The sequence below is a fragment of the Hibiscus syriacus genome, unplaced genomic scaffold (genome assembly GCF_006381635.1).
Source record: "Hibiscus syriacus cultivar Baekdansim isolate YM2019G1 unplaced genomic scaffold, ASM638163v2 tig00113725_pilon, whole genome shotgun sequence".
NCBI classification, from domain to species: Eukaryota; Viridiplantae; Streptophyta; class Magnoliopsida; order Malvales; family Malvaceae; genus Hibiscus; species Hibiscus syriacus.
Window position 1 is genome coordinate 14,882,100 of NW_024063471.1, and position 23,662 is coordinate 14,905,761.

General features: G+C 35.2%; 3 protein-coding genes across 3 annotated transcripts; 1 reads left to right on the forward strand and 2 right to left on the reverse strand.

Annotated features, from left to right (window-relative positions):
• The first annotated feature begins 436 nt into the window (after positions 1-436).
• LOC120187534 (phototropin-2-like) lies at positions 437-7,432 on the forward strand. The gene is made up of 24 exons (XM_039191242.1): positions 437-749; positions 950-1,626; positions 1,774-1,956; positions 2,075-2,166; positions 2,247-2,517; positions 2,639-2,855; positions 2,958-3,028; positions 3,147-3,253; positions 3,336-3,385; positions 3,544-3,648; positions 3,754-3,813; positions 4,091-4,180; positions 4,255-4,331; positions 4,480-4,564; positions 4,659-4,739; positions 4,839-4,942; positions 5,073-5,122; positions 5,267-5,373; positions 5,478-5,600; positions 5,737-5,788; positions 5,874-5,986; positions 6,358-6,498; positions 7,013-7,129; positions 7,410-7,432. Exons 2-23 carry the CDS (start codon positions 998-1,000, stop codon positions 7,127-7,129), a joined length of 2,925 nt encoding a protein of 974 aa, XP_039047173.1. The 5' UTR covers positions 437-749; positions 950-997; the 3' UTR covers positions 7,410-7,432.
• On the reverse strand, positions 7,416-10,181 carry LOC120187536 (AP-1 complex subunit sigma-1-like). The gene is made up of 6 exons (XM_039191244.1): positions 10,131-10,181; positions 8,890-8,976; positions 8,606-8,697; positions 8,414-8,522; positions 8,288-8,323; positions 7,416-7,590 (listed from the first exon to the last, which is right to left on the reverse strand). The coding sequence occupies exons 1-6, from the start codon at positions 10,131-10,133 to the stop codon at positions 7,435-7,437; spliced, it is 483 nt and encodes a 160-aa protein (XP_039047175.1). The 5' UTR covers positions 10,134-10,181; the 3' UTR covers positions 7,416-7,434.
• A 5,800-nt stretch (positions 10,182-15,981) lies between these two features.
• LOC120187535 (probable L-type lectin-domain containing receptor kinase S.5) lies at positions 15,982-19,965 on the reverse strand. Its single transcript, XM_039191243.1, has 2 exons — positions 18,642-19,965; positions 15,982-17,046 (listed from the first exon to the last, which is right to left on the reverse strand). Exons 1-2 carry the CDS (start codon positions 19,897-19,899, stop codon positions 16,235-16,237), a joined length of 2,070 nt encoding a protein of 689 aa, XP_039047174.1. The 5' UTR covers positions 19,900-19,965; the 3' UTR covers positions 15,982-16,234.
• Between the last annotated feature and the right edge of the window lie 3,697 nt (positions 19,966-23,662).

The window sequence follows — 23,662 nt, forward strand, 5'->3', positions numbered from 1 at the left end:
GACGTTTGCGAATGGTGCAAACTGGATTAAGAGGGTCGTCTTCGCCTCTACAGTACCCAATTTAGATTAAGATTAATCGATCAATAGATCAGATATCAATATGATTAATTAAAAAAACTCACATAGTGTAATTAAATCTGACCTATATATATATATATTTTGCTCAAGCAACACAACAAGGTTTTCTCCAAGTGAAAGCGAGATTTATCTTCAGATAATTTCTTACATTTGGCGTCTTTGTAGCCTCACAAAAGTACATGTTTCTGATCTCGACAAATAGTAATTTTTAATGATTGTAAATGTTAGACCGAGATGAACAAGTACGCGTGAATATAATGGATTAAATGAGTGCCGAATGAACAAATGAATGGCTTTGATGCACGTAGAACATAAGGCTCTGATGGAAATTAGAAAGTTATGGGAACACTGCCTATGGTTATGGCGTTAGAATTCCGAAGTCTCTATTTATTGAACATTATCCTGATGTTAGCCTTTTTTTCTCCTTCCTTTTACACCCAACCCGGGAGGAACCAGAGGTCCAGAACCAGAAACTTAACAGATATGTTTCTTCATGTGTAGAGAGAGAAAAAAAGGAGTCTTGAACGTGTTTGACTTTTTAACAGGACCCTGGAAGCTTCTGCTGCTTCATTTTCCTCATCCATTGACCCCCATTGTTGTTCAAGTTTGAGCTCATTTTCTTCAGAAATTACCACTGGAGTTTGCTTGTTATCTACGTTTCGTCTGCAAAGGTCATTACTACTGTAAACTCTTTTCAATTCTCCAACTACAAGCTCCCTATTCGATTAATTGTTTGCTCCGAATTTCATTTTTTGCTTAGTAGATGGGTTTATATGTTGCAGAACTGAATCAGTGTCACACAACTTTTCTGCATATCTAGTTCTGACCCTAAGACTCATTTATACTGATTCTGACTCGGTGTTGTATGCAGCCTCGCGATTAATTATTCACCAAAGAGAAGTAGGAAATAGTGGTACCAATGGCCGGGGGACAGCCGAGTTCATCCGCAGGTACTCAAAATGCTGGACAATCTAGTGCTACAGTTGAGGGTTCCATTTCAGTGACTAAAGTGCAAGAGGAAGGATCATCGACCGACGCCGTTTCTAAAGAAAGGAAAGAGCCTGCGGACAAGTGGATGGCTTTCGGAGGAGAGGCTTCCGGCAAGTCCAACATCGGAAGCTTTGACGACTCCATCAAAAACTTGAATGGCGGTGGAAAAGATCCAAATGGGAAGTCCTCTCATAGAATTCTAACTGAAGCCAGCATAGCTGAAAGAACTGCAGAATGGGGTCTTGCATTGCAGACAGATGCTGGAGATGGTAGTTTCAAAGTGATCAGCAAAACGATGAAGCCGAGTGGAGAAGGCAATCCCAACAAATACTCATTAGACAAATTTTCGGTTGGATCGGCAAGGACGTCAGATGAATCAAGTTGTGGATTGGAACAAGTTCCTAGGGTGTCACAGGAGCTGAAGGATGCTTTGGCAACCCTGCAACAAACCTTTGTTGTATCCGACGCCACAAAACCCGACTGCCCTATAATGTATGCAAGCAGCGGATTTTTCACCACGACCGGCTATTCCGCAAAGGAGGTCATAGGAAGAAATTGGTAAGTTCTTGCTTCTAAATATGTGATATGACTGGAAAGTCTTCCAACTTCCTAGGGGACAACTTGCAATCATTCTACAGCACAAAATCATTGCAATTTTATATGCCTGTCCATAACACATGATTTTTCACCACATTTTTCGTTTAGCCGTTTTCTACAAGGACCGGACACGGACCAGAATGAGGTCGCCAAGATCAGAGATGCAGTTAAGAATGGAAAAAGCTATTGTGGCAGGCTCTTGAATTACAAGAAAGATGGAACTCTTTTCTGGAATCTACTCACTGTGACTCCCATAAAAGATGATAATGGGAAAACCATCAAATTCATTGGGTTAGTTTTCCTTAAATTTTCTTCATAATTATCTTCATACAGATACCGAATTTCGAACTAAACTATTCTTTTTTCCTTCCCAAATGCATGCATAGCTATTAAGTGCTGTTTTATGCAGAATGCAGGTGGAGGTCAGCAAATACACAGAAGGTGCCGTTGAAAAGGCATTGAGGCCTAATGGACTGCCACAGTCGTTAATTCGTTACGACGGTAAATTATACTCCAGTTGTCGGGGTGTTTTGTGATGTGATTTCAGTTCGGATATGTAATAATTCCACATTTTGGAACAGCTCGTCAGAAGAATAAAGCTTTAGATTCCATCACAGAGGTTGTCCAAACAGTGAAACACCCTCAATCCCACATTCAAACAAGTAATGATGCCACTAACAAGCTTGAAGAGTCTGAAAAATTCAACCTTGATTATGTTCTGCCTAAATCTGCTGAAATTGAGAACAGTAGTGCCCATGGGAGATATACTCCTCGGTCCGACATCAGTGCTGCTACTCCTATGCAGGATATTGACAAGAAAGATCGAAAATCAGTGCACATTTCTTTAGTTGGGTGAGTTTTTCTGGCTTAAGTTCTCTCAAGTATGCATTACTTTGCCACTCAAATTTGATTTAACTATGAGCACCATGTGGATCTGAAATCGGTATATCTGATGCATGATATCTTCCCCCAGGTCAAAAGGCAGGTCTTCCAGCTCTGAAGCCATACAGGAAAAACAACCAATTGTCGAACCAGAGGAGTTAATGACCAAAGACATCGAACACACCGACAGTTGGGAACGTGCTGAAAGGGAAAGGGACATACGCCAAGGAATTGATTTAGCAACAACATTGGAACGCATCGAAAAGAACTTCGTTATCACCGATCCTAGACTCCCTGATAATCCCATTGTAAGGAAGACTCTTTCAGTATCATTTTCCTTACCCAACTCAATCTAAATTCACAAGGTAAAGCACATATATCGTACCTGAAAAACCACTACAATGTTGCAGATATTTGCATCTGATAGCTTTCTTGAATTGACTGAATTTACACGAGAGGAAATCTTGGGAAGGAATTGCAGGTACATAATATGTACTATAATAATTTTGATATTTCAGCCAACCATAAAATATAAGTTGCTTTCCATTGTTTGTTAGATGAATCGTATCAAACCAATAACATGGCATTTGTTATAACAGGTTTCTTCAAGGACCTGAAACAGATCAGGCGACTGTCTCAAAGATAAGAGATGCTATCAGAGAACAAAGGGAAATCACTGTTCAGTTGATCAACTACACAAAGAGCGGTTCGTGATATATATATATATATATATGCATACTGACGGAAACATCCTCTGATTGAATTGTTACAATTTGTATGACTTGCAGGCAAGAAATTCTGGAATTTATTTCACTTGCAACCTATGCGTGACCATAAGGTGGTTACAGTTACATCTGGCAATCCGTTTATCTATGTCATGTTTGTGTTTTCCTTACATGCCATGATGATTTTCACATTTTCGCGTGGTTTTTTTAAATGTTGTGTTTTAGTTATTTTCCTCAGAAAGTCTCGTGACAAACTCCCGGTGATTTACAGGGTGAACTTCAATATTTCATAGGCGTCCAACTTGATGGAAGTGATCATGTCGAACCCCTACGATACCGCCTCTCTGAGCAGACAGAGCTACAAAGTGCAAAGTTGGTCCGTAATCATTTTCTTCTTCTAATAATATACAGATTGGAAATGCCTGTCCTTTTTCATAACATACCTTCGATGCTGAACTAGGATATCATTTTCTTTAATCAGGTTAAAGCCACAGCAGAAAATGTCGATGAAGCAGTTCGCGAACTTCCTGATGCCAATTTGGTAAGGTATTCTTTCTTTCTCATAGAAATATTTAGAGCATTTTCTTAATTATCGATGTAAAGGTAACAAATATGTTCTTCCAATTGGATTGAGAAATCAAAATCTCAGTGTTAACGTTGTCAATATTTTTTCAAGTTGCATGGAACAAAGCATTCGATAAGTTATAACTAAGAGCTGTCTGATATGAATCATAGTTGATGAGACTTTATATATATATATATATATATTATATATATATATATATATATATATATATATATATTGGTAAAATGTTCAGAGACCAGAAGATTTGTGGGCAATCCATTCTCAACCAGTCTTCCCAAGGCCTCACAAAAGAGATAGTCCTTCATGGCTAGCAATTCAGAAGGTACCACTTTTTCCATTTTGTAAACTCATTATTTCTTCTCTTATGTAGTCTCTGATGTTTTACATGTAATACAGATCACTTCTCGTGACGAAAAAATTGGGCTGCATCATTTTAAACCCATAAAACCTTTAGGCTGTGGTGACACTGGCAGGTAGTTCTTTCATGCCACTGTGTGCTTGTACCTCAAATCATTAGTTATGCCATGAATTCTTACCACTGTGTGCTTGTACCTCAAATCATTAGTTATGCCATGAATTCTTACTTCATTTCCCTGTCTAATCTAAATCATTGGGTTGCAGTGTTCATCTGGTGGAACTGAAAGGTACTGGAGAATTATTTGCTATGAAGGCAATGGAGAAGTCCGTAATGTTGAACCGTAACAAGGTCTGCTTATTGCATAATTTGTTGTACATATAAATACTCATTTCGAATCCGAGTTGGATTATGTATATGAATATTGATGCAAGCAATTGTACAGGTTCATCGAGCATGCGTTGAAAGGGAAATCAGCTCACTCCTGGATCATCCTTTCCTTCCCTCTTTGTACACCTCTTTTCAGGTTTTCCTGTTCAAATTCTTAGCTCATCCTATAGTATACAAGTTTTCTGGATTCTTAAGTTGTAAATGAGTTACACTAATAATTTCTTGATCTCCTCAGACTCCCACACACGTCTGTTTGATAACGGACTTTTGCCCTGGTGGCGAGTTATTTAACTTGCTCGATAAACAGCCTATGAAATTCTTCAAAGAAGATTCTGCAAGGTACACCTAATTCTCAATGGCCTATTACCCTTTTTTCCTCTAGTCAAAATCAGTGGGATATCTGGTATTTCTTGTATGCTCAATTCTTATGCAGCAGAGGTTGTTTAAGTTGATGTTGTTTTTTTTTCAGGTTTTATGTAGCAGAGGTTGTCATTGGTCTGGAATATCTTCATTGTCTAGGTATGTATAGTAAATCTACTATCTAAACTTTGAAAACTTATTCAATTCACAAAAATTGAATCGAACAATGCCTCTATGCAAGATTTAAGCAACTGTTATCTGATACAATGCTGACTATGGTTCATTTGTAATGGCTTGTGATAGGAATCATATATCGGGATCTGAAGCCGGAAAATATTCTACTGCAGAAAGATGGACATGTTGTGTTAACGGACTTTGATTTATCATTTATGACTCCCTATAAGCCCCAGGTATGTGTGTTCTCAATTCTGGTTTGGATTTAGATATATGGCGCATTTGATAATATATGATATAGGTTTTTGCATGGAATTAAAGGTGAGGGTGATATTTACAGGTTTTAAAACATCCTTTGCCTAAGAAGAGAAGGAGATCCAGGAATCAACCTCCTCCAACGTTTGTTGCAGAACCAACTACGCAGTCGAATTCATTTGTCGGAACTGAAGAATACATTGCTCCGGTATGCAGTATTCATTAAATCCGATTTCTATCAAGTTCCCGATCGAACACAATGCGTACGGGAAAAAGAAAGAGATTGGAAGCAAAATAATGTTTAGTCCGGACTTGTAGTATTAAAACATGGTTATATTTTACAGGAAATCATTACAGGTGCTGGACACAGTAGTGCAATCGATTGGTGGGCACTGGGTAAGTATAGTATGGTATACAGGGTGAAGACATAACTTGTTTTCTTCCAAATTGCATTCACATGTACATTGATGGAATTATATAGGTATTTTGCTGTACGAGATGCTGTATGGGCGTACGCCTTTCAGAGGTAAAAACAGGCAGAGGACTTTCTCCAACATCATGCATAAGGACCTTACCTTCCCAAGCAGCATTCCCGTATTATCTCTACCCCCATCCTGGTATTTTAAATTTTGGCAGACTATCATTTTTTTTCCTTTGTAACTCAACTATTTTTTTCTTTCAAAATCATATCTAACGTTTAGTTTTGGTTTTATTTTAATTACCCACCATTAAAAGACTAACAATGATGTAAATATGCCATCATAATATAATGTCGACTCATTATTGAAAAAAATTAAAAATATCATATCAGTAGTTCTGTTAATTTTTTAACGAGTGACCAAAACGTAACATTAAATATGATTTTAGAAAAAAATAGCTGAACGACAAAAATGGAATAAAAGTGTTGGTTACGATTATAAACTTATATTTTCTAGTTGTAGCTGAAAACATAGTTACTTTTGCAGGTTAGTCTTGCAGCGAGGCAGTTGATTAATGCATTGTTGAACCGAGATCCAGGCAGCCGGTTGGGGTCGACTACAGGTGCCAATGAAATAAAAGAACACCCTTTCTTCCGTGGCATCCATTGGCCTCTTATACGCTGCATGGTAATACATATATGCATCCAAAACTTTCTCCCTCTACTAACATCTCAAGCAGGAATTTAAATTATAGTTACGATAATACTTGTATTTATCATAATCATGGCAATAATAACTCATATTACGGTCATCATACTGTAGTCAAAGATAAATGTATGATTTTATGTTAAGGAAACGAATTTGAGCTTAAAGAGGCAAATTTGAATTTATAAAATTTAAGGACGTGAAAACAGAGTTTCAATAGAAAATACATAAAAAAAAATTAAAATATATGACAATTTTAAATTTTCAGGGGACCAATGCTACTACATGCCCTCTTGATCCATCTCTGATTGTAGTTATACAATAATAATTTCAAATGATATCTTTACTACTATATAACAGCTGCTATTCTAATAATATATTGCTATTTAAATCCCGACATATTATTTGTTTTCAATTTTTTTTTTGAATATTTGTTTTCAGTTCTTAGATGTTCCTTTGGTTGCCTGCTATAATTGATATTTTGATTGGTTTGCAGAGTCCACCGCCATTAGAGGTGCCACTTGAATTAATAGGGAAAGACAGTGACGCCAAAGATGTAAATTGGGAAGATGATGGGGTGCTCCTTACTTCTATCGACATGGATCTTTTGTAATGCTTCCTATTTTCTTAGCTTTATAATCTGTGTCTGCGTTGCCATACCCACCAAACTTCATTGCTTCAAATAATGTTCTTTTTCTTAAAAAAAAATAAATACATAATAATAAATTTATCTCCTAGTGTTTATGAATTTTATCAATTTCAAATTTATTTTTTATTTTATTAATTTGACTCCAACATTAAAAAAAGAGTATGGATCATCATTTTCTAATATAAAAAAAGAGTATGAATTTTATCAATTTCAAATTTATTTTTTTATTTTATTAATCTTTTGCAGTTTCCACCAATGAATCCTACAACTCAACAAACTTGTTCCCTAAGAATTACGACAAAACAAACAGAATCGGACAATGAAAAATTATATTTTACCTGTGCAGCTACTAAACGTGCAACAGTTTTCTTGTTCGACTCTTGAAGTTCACCAGCAAGTAAGAGTTCGTCCAATATAAAGTAAGCCTTCAATGTCAAACAGTTAAGAAATGATATGAACCACATAATTCTGGGGAATCATTAGAAATGTGGAAGAAAGTTCATGGTCGGTCCCATACTAGAAGAAAAGGCATATGAACCACTCAATAACAAGCATAATGCACACTCAATTTAGAAAGATGCAAGGTATATTTCTTAAAAATGATTGAGACTGGAGGGATACCCTGGAATGGGAGAAAGCATGGAGAGTTAATAGTTTATTGTTTCAAGAAATATAAAGGGAAGAAAAGGAGGATACAGATAGTGTGTTAAGGGATGGGAAGAATGAAAAGGTAGTGGAGTGGGAGGATACAGAACGACGAATTGAACACAAGATGTAAAATTCAGGAAAGAAAATATGTAGTGGAAAGTAAACCCCGTCCCTAGTACATTGAAAGCATAACAAGCATATGCGTCTTACCACTAGAAAACAAATGCACGCCTAAGGCCCAGGGATTTAAATTGCGGTTGCGGTAGTGTTTTCAATTGCATTGCGTTTATCACGATTGCGGGTATAGCAGACGCTATTGCAGTGACTGTGGGTATCGGGGTCATGCAATAACGATTTCGGACTGCATCTATATAGTGGGCGCTATTGTGGTAGCAGACTGCTATTTAAATCCCTCTAAGACCATATTATCTAGCACATGGAATACATCTTGTGCTCTTAACGACACTAACGTACCTTATGAAAATTATATATCAAGTCCAATTCACAAACCCGGATATAAAATGAATTCATAATCAATTGTCAATATAAAAGAACCATTAATACTCCCAGCAAAGGCCAAGTTTAATAATGTTCACTCACACTGCCAAAGTATCGAGCAAGAACTTCCACATAGTGATGAATAATTTCTAGAATCTCTAATTCATTGTCATCCTCGTCAATGCACATGCAGAAGTAAAGACTAGCATATCTGCACAATTTATCCCAGCACAGTAACTAATCATTGAAAAGGTCAAATAAACTCATGGTAAAATGAACACATTATAGCATTACCTTTTATAAACAACTCTAAGTCCTCTCCATTCCACAAAATTACAGAGTTTTGGCCCTCTTGTGAGAATCAATCCACTGAGCTCACGGATAACCTTCTCAAATGCATTGCTGTAAAGCATTAATACCATAAAGACGAGCAGATTCAAAAGAACATCAAGAAAATACTAAAGACAAGGAGCTGAAAAAGAAAAACAAAAAGCACCTGGATCTTATAAAGACTATGACCTTTATGGTGCAAACTTTGCATAAATAATGCAGAATTGAATCAAATGCGTTGGCCATACCTTTGTTCTTTCTTTCTGAGAATAAGGAGAATACCATTTTGTCAATCTAACTTTCCCTTGTCGACTAATTAGAAGTACAAAGTGAATCTGAAACACAAAAAGGCTAATTGATTCCAGATAAAAGCAATACAACAACCTAAAATGAAGCTTGGTTTTAAGTTTCTGAAGTAAAATTAAACAAATAAAACAGATTAGTAATAGCAGTGATAAGCAAGCGCAAAATGAATTAAAGATGACATTTTGCTAGCACTGTGAGAGCTGAGAGTTACCCCGTATAACGTGTAACTTTGCAGTATTAACATAAAAGATTTCTAGTCCTAGCAGATCTTCAAGAAACCCTTATTCCTGCTCGTAATGTTAAATATATATAATGTTGTAGTCATTACAATTAGCACATTTAGCTTAGTCATCCTATAGCTGGTGCTTCACTGACAAATTTTTGGATAATTAAAGCATACATCATGGCATTTCCGTTATATATCACTAATAGTTTCGACCCACTATTTCTATAAAAAAAAAGAAGCACATTGACATAACAAGTAAATGCGCCACAGATATCATTTTAAAACTGCAAACAGAATATTTTCATAGAAATCACTTGAAATAACAAAAAGTAGCTCAACCGATGAACATTCAAATTAAACCACGAACTGAAATGTTAAGTATAATTGAATATCATAAGAAATCAGGAAAAAAAGTTCAAGTAAATAAGTTGAAATAAGGAAATAAGCTGGATATAATAATAATTTGGAAGAACCATCCAAATGAAGCTATTACAACACAAAAAGGAAAACCCTTCCATCAAAATCTGTAATTCATACAAGAAGTTAACAACAATCATTTACCGTTCATTTTTAAAATGGTTAGTGAATAATTTATTTATCCCATTTAACAAACAAAGATGTGTGGTTAAGATGATGTCTGTAACTTCAAAAAAAAATTACAGACTGTGATCTCAGTTAAGTCTATAAATACACCATGGATGAAAAGACAAACGGTTGAATCAAACTGCAGATCCAATGGGATACGAAGAGACATAACAAAAAGAAATTTAAAATCACGGGAACAAACACACAGAGAGAGTACATACTAAAATTCATGATAATGCGAATCATGAAACTAATCAGCGCCAAGAAGCATATCCATTATTTGGAGATGAGAATGAGGACGAAATTCGATTATAATCCAGCTAATAAATCATAACAAGAAGATCAAATATATGAGAAGGAAAGTTCGTTTACCATCGTTGAGGTTAGGCAGCGGGGAGTTCCAAACAAAAGGCTCAGAACGGTTTCTCCGCTGCTTAACTGTTTTTATAGTTGTTTGGATTAAAGAATTCTGATTATTTGAGCCAAACCCAAAATGAGAATCACTTTATGGCCCGTTATTTGTAGGCCACCCTTCTCACCTTATTCGTTTTAACTTCTAATGAATTGTTTCAAGGCAAGTAAATTCCAATTTATAAAAAAAATCAAATAAATTCTGACTATTCATCATTTTTTCTTATTTATTTAATTTTTTAATCTAAATAAACATTCTCTGTGTTTTGGTTTCTTTTTTTTCCCGCATATTCTTAAAGCATTTGTTTTTAAAAAAAATTATGACATGATTGTTAGTCTTCTTTTATGGTTCAGTTTTCTCTATATCATTATGATAATTTGATGTTTCGTGTTCCTTATAAGAAAATGTCAACAGTATTTCATAGTTAAATTCACTTTTGAGACAATCTATCTATGCATGCAAAATCATCCATAGAGTTATGTCAGATTGATTCTCTCAATTTTTACAACTACATCAATAATGTATCTAGTTTTAAATAGAGACATAGAAATTATTGATAGTTGTAAGGTTTGTTTTAGAGATCAAACGTATATTTGAGAGAAGTGTTCATTTTATTTTCTTTGTATGCTTTGAATTTTGATGGTAGATTGTATTGTATTTATTGTATTTTGTTTTTTTTATTTAATAAAATTATAATATTTATTTAAATAAATAATTATACGAAACAATATTATTATCAGTCAATATTACATAAAGTCTTGTGCATTGATAGTTAATTTCATGGAGACTCTTTGGGCGTACGTTAGCAGGCCTAATGATCTCTTAGATTTTCTTCCTTTTTTCTAATCTTTATTCGTTCTCATTATTTGGGGGTTTTCTTGATCTATTATTGTTATGGAGTCGGGCTCTTTGAGTCTGGATTAGAAGGATTTGTTTGTGGGTTCAAAGGATCAAACTCTTGATTTCTTTCCCCCTGAGCTAAAGAATGGTGTGGCTACCGTTAAGCCTCCGCCTGAGGTGACTGATGAAGGTATTACGGACTAGAATCATCCCCTAGTAGGTTAATTTATTGGATCGGCTCCCAGTTTTGGATCTTTGCAGCGTATAATTGAATCGATTTGGGGGATTCCTTCTCAGGTTAAGTTTTGTATCGCCGACCCTAATCTCTTCATTTTTTTCATTCTTAGATGTTGGATTGAGGGACTGGGTCCTGGATAATGGACCTTGGCATGTTCAGAACAAGCCATTGTTCTTGAGGAGATTGTCACCTGGTATGCAGAAGCTCAGTTTTGACCTCTCATGTGTAACGATTTGGGTACAGCTTTATAATGTCCTATTAGAACTCTATTCCCAAAAGGGACTAAGCTACCTTGCTAGTGCCTTAGGTAATCTTTTGTACATGGACACTATAACAGCTTCAAGAGAGATACTCGAATTTGCTAAGGTGTGCGTGGAAATTGAAACTGGTGTTATCATTCCAGATTTCATTCAGGTTATCTTAAAGGATGGTTCCTATGTGAATGTGAGAGTTCATGTTCCTTGGTTGCCCGAATACTGTACTAAGTGTAAATCATTTGGGCACCATGTCAACTCGTGTTCCGATGTTAGGCAACCCCTTCAGAAACCAAAAGAGGTGCAAATTTGGAGGAAAAAGGATAGCAAGGTCATAGAATCTGATAGTAAGGGTAACTTGCATGTTACTGTTACAGCTGGTACAGGGACAACTGATGCATCTATTGAGACTAATCAATGTTCAGTCCTGTCTCCTGATTCTGTTTGTAACTCTAAAGAATTACTAGTGGGTAATGCAGTGGAGACAACAGTGCATGCTCTATAATAGAACAGTAAGCCTAATTTGATGGTTGTTAGTAAGGATATTGTTAGCTCTTCACTAATTACTATTGGGACACAGAAGCTGTCAGATGCTACTGTGACACAGAAGCTGTCAGGTTCTGAGTCTATTGTACATGAGAGGGTACCTACTGTTGATGTTATTCATCTATAGAGCACTGTCCAATCTGGTGATTTCCCAACCCTATAGGTTTCTCTGAAGAAGAAGCAAAAGGGGAGGAAAAAGAGGTTACTAGTTCTTCAAGTAAATTGGAAGTTATAGCTAAGGGTACCAGGAAAGCCCGAGTGGCTTCTATGGGGGTAGCCATGCTGCTTAATGAAATAAAAACCAAAAAGAAAGATCACCTTGAGAAAGTCAGGAGCTCTGTGGTGAATTTGAGCACAGGTGTTAGTGCTCAGCTTGCTTACTCTTGATGATTGTCAGCTTCTGGAACGTTAGGGGGATTAATAACCCCCTTAAACAGATGAAGGTGTTAAAGAGATTACTTTCTTGTGAGGTTGATATCTTCTGTTTGATGGAGTCTCACATTCGAAGTGAGAATTCTTCTATCTTTACTACTACTCTGTTTGAAGAATGATATTTTGCTGAAAATTATGAATTTACTGAAGGAGATAGATTGTGGATCTTTTGGAGGAAGCACCTTTCATTTTCTGTTTTGAGATGTTGTGATCAGGCCATTTCTATCACTGGATCTATTAATGGGCATGTGACTATTATTACTGTTGTTTATGGCATTAACAGTGGTATTGTTAGGAGGAGCCTCTGGGAACAATTGAGTATAGTTGGGAAGGATATTGGTTCCTCCTCTTGGCTGATTGGGGGGGGACTTTAACATCATTGCCAAAGATGAGGAGATCTCTGATTTTGACATCATTGGGATCCACTGCACTTCTGATATGAAGGGTTTTCAAGACTGTATGGAAGACCTTGAGCTCATAGACCACCCTTTCCTTGAACCTTTATTTACTTGGTCCAATAAGCAAGAAGGCTCTTATATGGCTCGAAAGTTGGACAAAATCCTTGTCAATGATCAATGGCTGGTGGATTTCCCTGATTCGTTCGTTGAATTCAAGGCCCAGAGGGTATCTGACCATTGCCTTGGAGTACTGTGGACTCACAAGAGAGTTATGATCAAGAATCCTTGGCCATTCAATTTTTTTAATTTTTGGTCTGGTCATGAAAAATTCCTTGATACTGTTAGGGATTCTTGGCAGGGCCAATGTGGTGGGGATGTTATGTGTTGTTTGTTTAACAAGATGAAAATACTTAAGCCTATACTTAAGAAGATTAATTCAGAATATTTTGATGATATCTCTGGTAGAGTAAAAAATAAGAGGGCTGAATTGGGGCAGATCCAGATTTTCAATCTGGCTCACATTAACTAGAGGAAGATTGAAGAAGAAAGGAAGATCCATGCTGATTTAGTTTATTTGGAAGTTTTTGAAGTTGTTTTTTATAGACAGAAAGCCAAGGTTCATTGGCTAAGGGAGGGTGATTTGAATACCAAGTTTTTTCATCAGAGGGTTCACTCCAATAAGAAAAAGAATACAATTAGGGTCATTAAAAGTGAGAATGAGCAGTGCTATGACTCTTTTGAAGGAATGTCTACTGAGTTAGTGGGTTACTTCACTAACCTCATTGGCTCTTCTGATTCTCTAGTTAAAGGGTGTTCAGCTGAAGCTTTGAAAGATTTACTGAACTACTCTTTGCTTGAAGGTGTAGGCACCTTACTCACAAAGGAGGTGAGTGATTTGGAGATTAAAGAAAATCTTTTTAAACAAGAAAAGGACAAAAGTCCAGGCCCTAATGGTTATACTTCTGGCTTCTTTAAATCTGCCTGGAGCATTGTTGACAGTGACTTTATTTCTGCTGTGAGGTATTTTTCCATACTTCTTACTTGCTGCCTACTTTTAAAGATCCAATTTTAGTTCTGGTCCCAAAGTCCTTAAATGAATGTATGGAAAGGGAATTTAGGCCTATATCCTATTGTTCAATAGTTTACAAAACCATCACCAGAATTCTGGTTAATGGCTTACACCCTACCTCCCTGGCATGATATCCTACAACCAGTCAGCCTTTGTTAAGGGTAGGAGCATTGTTGATAATATCCTATTAGCCCAGGATATTGTGAAAGGATATTCTAGGAAAAGCCTATCTCCTAGATGTGCTGTTAAAATTGATTTGCAGAAGGCTTTTAACTCCATTAATTGGGACTTTCTACTAACTGTTTTTGAGGCTATGGGTTATCTTGAAATTTTTTGCAACTGGATCAGGGTTTGTATTACTACCCCAATATATTATGTTTGCTTGAATGGTAGTTTGGTGGGGTATTTCAAGGGGGCAAGGGGCATTAGACAAGGTGATCCTTTATCTCCTTACCTTTTTGTCATAGTGATGAATGTTCTTGCTGCTATGCTGAACAATGCTGCTAAGCATGGAATTTTTAGATTCCTTCCTAAATGTAGAAGAATCTCCCTAACTCACCTTAGTTTTGTTGATGATCTCCTTGTGTTCTGTCATGGTTCTCTTGAATTTGTCCTTGGTGTCCAATGCACCCTTGAGGGGTTTTATGATCTATCAGGTCTTAAGCTAAATGCTCTGAAGACTGAACTATTTTTCTGTGGGTTAAGTGGGAGTACCCTTGACCTGATACAATCTGTTACTGGCTTTAGAGTGGCTCAGTTACCTGTTAGATATCTCAGAGTTCCCCTAGTTACTCGGAAACTTACTAGTAAGGATTGTGTTGCTCTTTTGGTGAGAATTAAGGACAAGTTTTCTTAATGGTCTAGTAAAAAGCTTAGCTTTGGGGGTAGACTTCAACTGATCAAGACTGTTTTGTATAATATTTTCAATTATTGGAGCAGGCAGCTCATCCTTCCCAAGGGGATTGTCAGGGACATTGAGAGGCTATGCATGCGGTTTTTCTGGAAAGGCAGCGACTTTCCTTCCAGAGGAGCTCGTGTTGGATGGAATCAGATTTGTTCACTGAAATCTGAGGGTGGTCTGGGCCTTAGAGATCTCTCCTTGTGGAGTAAAACATCTTTCTTGTTGCTAATTAAAAATATTCTAGCTAATGAAGGTTCTATTTGGATAGCTTGGATAAAAGAATACTCTTTAAAAATGTGAGTTTTTGGGAGGTGGTTTGAAAAGGCCATTTCAGTTGGATTATTAAAAGTGTTGAATCGGTTATCCTTAATAGATTGTCTACTAAGTATAGGTTGATTTTATTTGGCTTGGAAATGGACAATGGCTATATTATGTGTGGCAACGATCTGGAAACCTGTGACCATCTTTTTGCTAATTGTTCCTTTGCTAAGGAAGTTTGGGATGCTATTCTTGTTGCTTGTAGGATTCGTTCTGGTCTGTACAGATGGGGTGAACGAATGCACTAGTTGGTTGATAACTTGAGAGGTAAGTCTCTCCGAGTGTGGATTTTAAAGCTCGCTTGGACTGTTTATTTGTATTACATTTGGGAGGAGCGTAACCATAGAGTTTTTAGGAGGTATTCGTGTTCAGTAGAAGCAATGTTACAATGATTAAAGAAACTATTAAATACAAATTTTATAGGCACTGTACACATAGAAGAGATGATATAAATAAGCACTTGTATATGAGTTGGGGACTGATATAGTGTTTACTGTTGTTTGTAGCAGTTTTTGCTGCTTTCTTTGGATGAATACAAGTTACTTATCTAAAAAAATAATATTATTTTATCAATTAAATATTAACTATTGAACGAATATCTTAATAGGCTTCTGTCAAAAACATATTTGCGCGGGTTTTAGGTTTGAGATGTTCAACAATCTCTTAGAGGACTTCAATAAATAAAATAGTAATTCAAATCAAGAGAAATAATAAATTGATGAAATTTGGGTACTAAATAATCCGAGAAAATTGATGAAGTAGGTAATATCCCACACCACAGGTCTAACCTGCACCCACAAAAAGTTTCTATTGTTTAAAAGAATTACCCCCTTACAAACGGATTATGTATACATGTAAAAGACAAAATAAAAGGTGTACATGTGAAACCTGAATAGCTGATAAAACAAATGATTCATTAATATTCAACATCAACCTATTCTAAAGATTAGTGTGGGATCTTGTTGGTCCCGGATCATGCCTTCAATTTTCCAAGGCTCATTGGAGTCTCTTCTTGTAGCCGATCATTGTGGTCTAAGTATCCATACGAAGATGGAGGGGTTAAAAAACCTACGGCCGCATCGAATTCTTCCGCGACGTCGCCATTCCGACACTATCTTGTGAAGGCAATGCCAAGCTAGAAAGCGAATTGTCGATGGAGCTAATAGATGGAGGACCAGAAGGCCATTGAAACACTGGCTTGAATGGAGGCACGATAGGGACCGGCAGGGTTCCGTTCATAATTTGAAAGATGTCTCGAGTTTGAGGCCTTTCTGTAGCAATTGGATGTGAACAGGCCAGCCCCAAAAGTAACAACCTCGTCGCTTCGTCAACATTGAATTCACCGTTGAGGCGTTCATCGACGACTTCCATGAGTCTCCTTCCGCGGTGCAACATCCAAACCCAATCGACTAAAGTATAAAGATCGTGTTGGTGTGGGATCTTGATTCCAGGATGTTTGCCACAAACAACCTCGAGCACAACTGCCCCGAAGCCGAAAACATCGGATTCGACCGTTGCTCTCCCCGTATGAAAGCACTCAGGGGCGACATAACCCATAGTACCAGGGACACCAGATAACCCGAGCTCAGAATAGGAATGTCTTTCGTTTTCAAGGGCTCGGGCGAGACCAAAGTCACCCAGCCGTGCATTGTAGTCGAGATCAAGCAAGATGTTGCTGGGCTTGAGGTCTCGATGCACCACCTTTTGATCATACTCGTTGTGCAGGTAATGCAAAGCTGATGCAATACCTGTAAGTATCTTGTAACGATGAGTCCAATTCAGAGTGCCCTGCCTGGATTTGCCATACAGGTGGTCATCCACGCTGCCGTTTGGCATAAAATCATACACTAGTAGGAGCTTCCCTTTCTCGTAGCACCATCCTGAACATGGAAATTTGATCCACACTTCTTATTAATCTTATAATCACACGTATCAATCAAATTTAATAAATATTTGTGAAATCAATTATTTGATACGTCTTAAATTTTACTCTTTTAAAATTTATTTGAAAAACTAGTACTTTACCCTTCACATATTACATCCACACTATCTAACACGAAAGCAGATTGATATATTCATCTTTTACAAGATCAACATTTGAATTAAAATAGAATTTCTATATTTACGGTTAAATTAGAATAAATATTTCATTATTATATTTATATATCAATTAAATATTAAAGTTAAATTGAGTTTCAAAGGCCTAACAGTCCGTCATTCCCTAATTAATTTAAGCACAAATTCATGATTTTTTTATTTATAATTAAATAATAATATTAAATACTAAATCCTTGAATATTAACTGCTACTAAATCTTAAAGCTAGATACCATAAAATTTAAAATATTAAACTCTAATAGTAATTTTTTAAAATATATAAAATTTAAAAACTAAACTCTAAATTCTAATTATTAAATTTTAAGTTTTAAAATATAAATATTTAATATTTAATCTAACAATTGATAGATATTTTGAATAATTATAAAAATTGAACTAAAAAATGGTTTAAATGGCCAAAAACTTATTGAGTTATTATGTGGTTAAAGAGAGTATTATTCTTTTTTAAAGTAATAAATTAAAATAGTTACATATGTAATATATATATTATTAATAGTTAAAAAATTATTAACATATAATTACCTAAAACTGACAAAGTCATTGGTAACTCACGGACCCATTGTCTATCTAAACTTAGTTGTAAATATTAGATTTAATCCTATTTTTTTATTATTTATTTGTTTGGAAAGGTGGGTGGGTGGGTGGGTTTAGGAGGGGCTACACATAGGGATGGGCATGGACTGGTTTGGGTCAAGTTTCGGCCAACTGACTCGATCCAAAAATTGTACATTCTTCACTCGATTTGACCCGATAAATATTATCCTTCACTTAATCTAAACTCGACTCGAATTTTTTTGATAAAATTTGAATTTGATCTGGCCTGATCTGAAATAATAAAAAATATTATTTTATTCAATAAAAACATTAATTTAATTGTGTGTGTATATATATATATATAAAAGTATTATTGTAATTATTCTTAAATATATAAGATAAAATTATATTTTTTTTGGGTTGGGTTGAGTATTTTTCACCCTAAACTCTAATCCGACCCGACCCGACCCACACATCACCCTTTTAAAAAAACCAGACCCGAAACTGATATTTTTAAAAAAGAAAACCAACCCGATCAGGTCAGAACCCGTTAGATTCGGGTCCCATTCCCATCCTTAGCAACACATTGGATAGATATCTATATACAAGTATGTTTGCATATGGCAACTTGCACGTCATGGTTAATAAATACTACTATATATGTGACCAATGGCACGTCATCATTAATAGAATAGTAAAAGAAAATCCAGGACATTAGATTTGGAGAAGCACCAACTATTTAGTTTCCAAATTGGCGCATATCATTTTCAAAGTTAATGGATTAGTATGGAGTATTAAAAAAAATAAACAAAGAAGGAATTTACCAACTAAGCGGACGAGATTTTTATGGCGGATCCGATGAATGATGGCGAGCTCGGCCAGGAAATCATCCTTCCCTTTAATACTATCCCTTAAGAACTTTTTGACAGCCACCTGGACGCCTTGGTTGTGACTGTTGAGATGGAGGACGCCTTTGTAGACTATTCCAAACCCACCTTCCCCAAGCTTCATGCTCTCATCGAACTTATTGGTGGCCTTCTTCAATTCCTTGTACCTGAACTCTCTGGGCATCCCAGGCAACCATTTCAACTTTCCGAACCGACCATCTCCCTCCTCATTCCGCCTCTTTCTCCTCCTCCTCCTCATGTACCACCACACAGTGGCAAGTACCAAGATCGTGATTGTCACCAATGGGATGCCTATTGCCAGACCAATCATCACCCCTTTCCCTTCTTCTTCCCTGGGAATCATATCTATGTCCAAACTCCATTGCCACACGCAGTTCAACTCGATCTCTGGATAGCCTGTTGAACCGGTGAACCCGAAGAAGGAATCTTGTTTCACGTATTCTTTCAGGTCGATGGTGTCGTAGAGAATGGGATTTGAGGGCCTGGATTCCCCTTGTCTCGCCATGTAAACTTCCATGACCTTCGAGGTACCATTGTAATCAACCCAGACTGAGTAATTGGTGCCGACGTGAGGTGATAATGTAATATTATAATCGTTGAGAGAAGCAACTTTCTTTGACTCCACGGAGTTGATGTTTAGCCCGATATGGTTGTCATCTGGGTCGAGCTCCAGATCCGGCTGCCTTAGGGTATCAAACTCGATAGCCACGATTTGGTTGTCGGCGCTACCATCGGTGGAGGCGCTTGTGAGACCAAGCCATTGACCGTAACTAAACTCCGGCATGGCTGAAATATTGGGGGCGATGAGAAAAGCAAGGCCATGGCCGGCTCTCTGGCTCCCGGTCCTGAAGATATTGATGACAAAGGAGGAGGTGAAAGAAGCCAATTCGTGGTTTGAAGACCAAAGCCTGAAGGGTTCGTTGAACATAATGCGACCGGATTTGTTGTAGAGGATGGAGAGCACGTTGGGGTTGGAGGTGTCGGGCGTTAGCTGAAGAGCTCCGAATTGAATTCCGGAATAGCCGCCCATGAAGGTGAGTGATGAATTTTGGCTATCGATGAAGCTATCAAAATGAATCGGTCTTTCCCTCTTGAATGAGGCTGCGGTTAGATGCAAAAGGCTGAAAAAGATTATCAACATAGTTCGGATGGAATTTCCATTTAACAACATCATCTTCTTCAAGCTTTAGCTAAATATTTCAAATCACTGATGGGAGCTTTATATAGGGCGAAAAGTTGCAGGGGAAAAAAAAGGAAGGAGAGGAGATTAAATGAAAGCTAGGTGATCCATCTCTTACGTATTAGTGTATATATTAAAAAAAAAAGGTAAGCTTTCCCCTCCGTTGTTTGACTCCCTCCTCACCATCCCATTATTTTCATTTTCCACAAAAAAATCTGATGTATAATCACAAATTTTATTTCCACATTTGTACGAATACTCCATTTATTTTGTCTTATATTCCCTTTGTCTAATAATTTAATTCTCAGCATTTAATTTTTTATTAAAATAAATATTATTATAGGCAATCGCTAATTAATTAACGATCAACATATATTATTATAGGCAATAAAAAATGAAGCAAGTCACCGACGAAACGTCGATCACAGGTCTCCTTCTATAAGAGGAAAGATTTTAAACCCACACTTACGAAAAATGGTGTAATTACACTATATGTCCTCTAAATTTAGTATTTTTTGAATTTTTATTTGAATTTAATCAAAATTTCATTTTTGTCCTTAAATTTAATTAAAATTTCAATTTAATCCTCAGAATAATTTTAAGAAAAAAATTTAGGCCCTAAGTTGAGGTGTGACAAATACAAAGTTAAGAGACTAAATAAAAAAGAAGAGTACACTTTTAGTATAAAAAAGAAGAAGAAAGAATTGAAGTTACATAGGTATTCTATTGTGGTATATGAACATGTTGTTTAAATTGGTAAAAAAAAGACTTAAAATAAAAGATGAATTGAAGAAATTAGGTAATTATGAAAAATTGAGGGACTAAATTGAAAAATTAAAAAATTATTATAAAAAAATGAATTAAAAGAACATATGTATTCTACGGTGGTTTAAGTGCATGTGGTTCAAATTTGATAAAAATAAATTTAAAATGAATGAGAAAATGCAAGAATAATGAAATCAATAATTAAATTGTAAAACCGTCACAATACTTAGTCAAATTTTTAGATTTTTAACTAATTTAAAATTTTAAAATTTCAACTCGATTCGAACTCGAAAACCGAATTAATAATTTGAATTGACTCAAATAAATCAAAATTGAAAAAAAAAATAGCATTTCAAAGTCTAATCGAATTTTACTATACCCTAATTGGAATCCTTTTTTTGTTGCTTCCCATGGAAGAAGAGTTAGGCAGACTAGGTCTGGCGGATTGGTGGGGTTAGATTTTGGATAAAATCGTTTCTTAAGTTGTCGTATTTGAATTTTTATTTTTATAATTATGAATGTTTTTTGTTTTAATTTATTTAAAAATAATCTATTTTAGAGAGAGAGAAATTATTCAAACCTGAGTACAATCAAATCAAGCAATGAACTTTAAGTTTTTTTAAACAACCAATTCTTTCGTGAACTTATATGTGATATTCTTTTCATATTGCAATTAACACAGCTTTTTGGAAATTTAATTTTTTTCGTTGCATAAAATAAAGTTAAGATTAAATGGTATTTTGAAACTGGAAGTTTCATCTAATTACCCTCAAATTGTGCCCCATTTGTGCTTCTTACTCAAAAATGCACTTTCTAATTTAAAAATTTTGCACTTTTTATTATAGATGGACTTTTTCTTTTTAAACTTTATTACAAAAAAATTAATAATAATAATAATAATAAATAGGAAACAAAATAAAATAAATCAGTTTATATTATTTTAATTCAGAATCAAACATTAATAAAAATAATTTATATTATGATAAATTACATGTTTAGTCAACACCTAATTATGTGATTTTATTTAAATCACTCAATTATCTTTTTAAAATCACATTTAATGTTAGATTTGGTCACCATCATTAAAAAAGCTAACATTACTGTTGACATAATAATTTTTTACTATTAGTATTATTTCCACTTTATTATTTTTTAATTAATTTTAATCAACCAATAAACTGGTAACATATGTTTCATATATTAGATACGTTCACTACTACTTAGGTGGTTAATTTTGTTGCTGCTCTTTTATTACATCCAAAGTTCCCTACTTATTTACATTAGTGAGGATTGTGAGTAATAAAAATAGCGAGAATGGACTTGGGGAGTGATTTGAATAGTAGTTATCATTTGATAATTTTATACATCTATTATTCTTATAAAATGGACAGTCCACTGCATAATTGGCACACATAATTAATGGTCTCATTCCTTTCTTTTTTGGAAAAAAAAATTGTTTCAAAGAGACCAACACAAATGAATTTATTTATTTATTTTGGGTATACGAAGTCTAAAAGGTTTTGTTAACCTTTGGGAGATAACTTCCATTATAATGACTATCAATTCGGACAAGATTGCTTATGAGGCGATACCTTCTATCTCTTTTTTATTATTTTGTTATAACTTGCTAGTTGCCGATACATTTACTAATAGATTCCTCTCACATTTTAGTGTAGCTCTGCCCTTTGTTGATGTCATAAGGTATTAAATATAAATATAGTTGTTCTAGTAAGATAAGACATTAGACCCTTTAAATAAGATCAAGAATTTAAAATTTAATATTATGAATGAAATAAACTAGATGACTCCTAAATATACCTTTATATTATCTAATTCAAATTAATTAGTTAATACAAATAAAAAAGAAGCACTTATCTTTTAGATATATATCATTTTCAAAGGCGATAATTTGAAGAAGTGCAATACTGAAATTGTTGAATATGGAAGTTAACTGGGAATATAGGGAGAGAAAATCAAAGGAATTGAGTTATTTTACTCCAAATGGATTAAAGAATTGAGAAGCTTCCAAGCATGCACATATAGCTTTGTTTTCAAAATTCAAACTGGAGAAAAGCCATCCACTATACTATTCAACTTTTCAATCTCAACCATAGGAAACGGAGAGAGAGAGAGAGAGAGAGAGAGGGACAGAGGCCTTGATTCCTGGAAGATGCTTAACATAGACTTTCGAGCATACTGGTCCACACTTTTTTTTTTGACTGAAAATACAATAAAAAACACATAAATTACACGTTTAGTACCTTAACTGTTAATTTTACTCTGTTTTAGTCATTTAACTATTTTTTCAAAACATAATTATTGTTTAGTTTTGATTTTATTTTATTTTGGTCACCCACCGTTAAAAAAATTAACATAATTATTGACGTGGCATTTTTCAATGATGACATTAATATTATCTTATGGTGACATACCAATACCACCTTTAATTTTTTAAATGCGTGTGATCAAAATAAAATCAAAACCACACATTTTACATTCGGTATGATTTTGAAATAAAAAAATGGTTAAGTGACGATCACAAGGGATAGTTGGGATACTAAATGTGTAGTTTACCCTTATTATTGTAAACTACATGTTTAGTATGATTCTGTTACTTTTATTCCATTTTGACACCTAAACTTTATTTTATTCTAAAATCATACTTAACACTTAGTTTGAGTTTCAATTTGGTAATCTTACATTAAAAAATTAACAGAACTGTTGACGTGATTTTTTTTTTCAATGGTGACATGTTAGCACCACCGTTAATGTTTTAACCGTGGGTGACCAAAATGAAACTAAAGCTAATCATTACGTATGATTTTGAAACAAAAATAGTTAAGTGATCTAAATGGAACAAAAGTGATAGTTGAGATACTAAATGCAAATTTACCCTAAAATACTATAAGCACTCTCTATATATTTAATTTTGGTATTCATCCTCTATCTATTTTTCTATCTTCACCACTTTTTTATGTTTATATTTTAAAAA

Bases quoted from the DNA above. Each gene is read 5' to 3' on its own strand.
- LOC120187535 (XM_039191243.1), bottom strand. From the start codon at position 19,899: ATGATGTTGTTAAATGGAAATTCCATCCGAACTATGTTGATAATCTTT. The intron at 17,047-18,641 runs GTAAATTCCTTC...TTCCATGTTCAG, and splicing joins AAATCTCGTCCGCTTAGTTG to GATGGTGCTACGAGAAAGGG.
- LOC120187536 (XM_039191244.1), bottom strand. The intron at 8,324-8,413 runs GTGAGTGAACAT...TTTTATATCCGG, and splicing joins TTGCTCGATACTTTGGCAGT to GTTTGTGAATTGGACTTGAT. The intron at 7,591-8,287 runs GTACGTTAGTGT...TTGACATTGAAG, and splicing joins TGATATATAATTTTCATAAG to GCTTACTTTATATTGGACGA.
- LOC120187534 (XM_039191242.1), top strand. From the start codon at position 998: ATGGCCGGGGGACAGCCGAGTTCATCCGCAGGTACTCAAAATGCTGGA. The intron at 4,943-5,072 runs GTACACCTAATT...TTTTTTTTTCAG, and splicing joins TTCAAAGAAGATTCTGCAAG to GTTTTATGTAGCAGAGGTTG. The intron at 5,601-5,736 runs GTATGCAGTATT...TATATTTTACAG, and splicing joins CTGAAGAATACATTGCTCCG to GAAATCATTACAGGTGCTGG.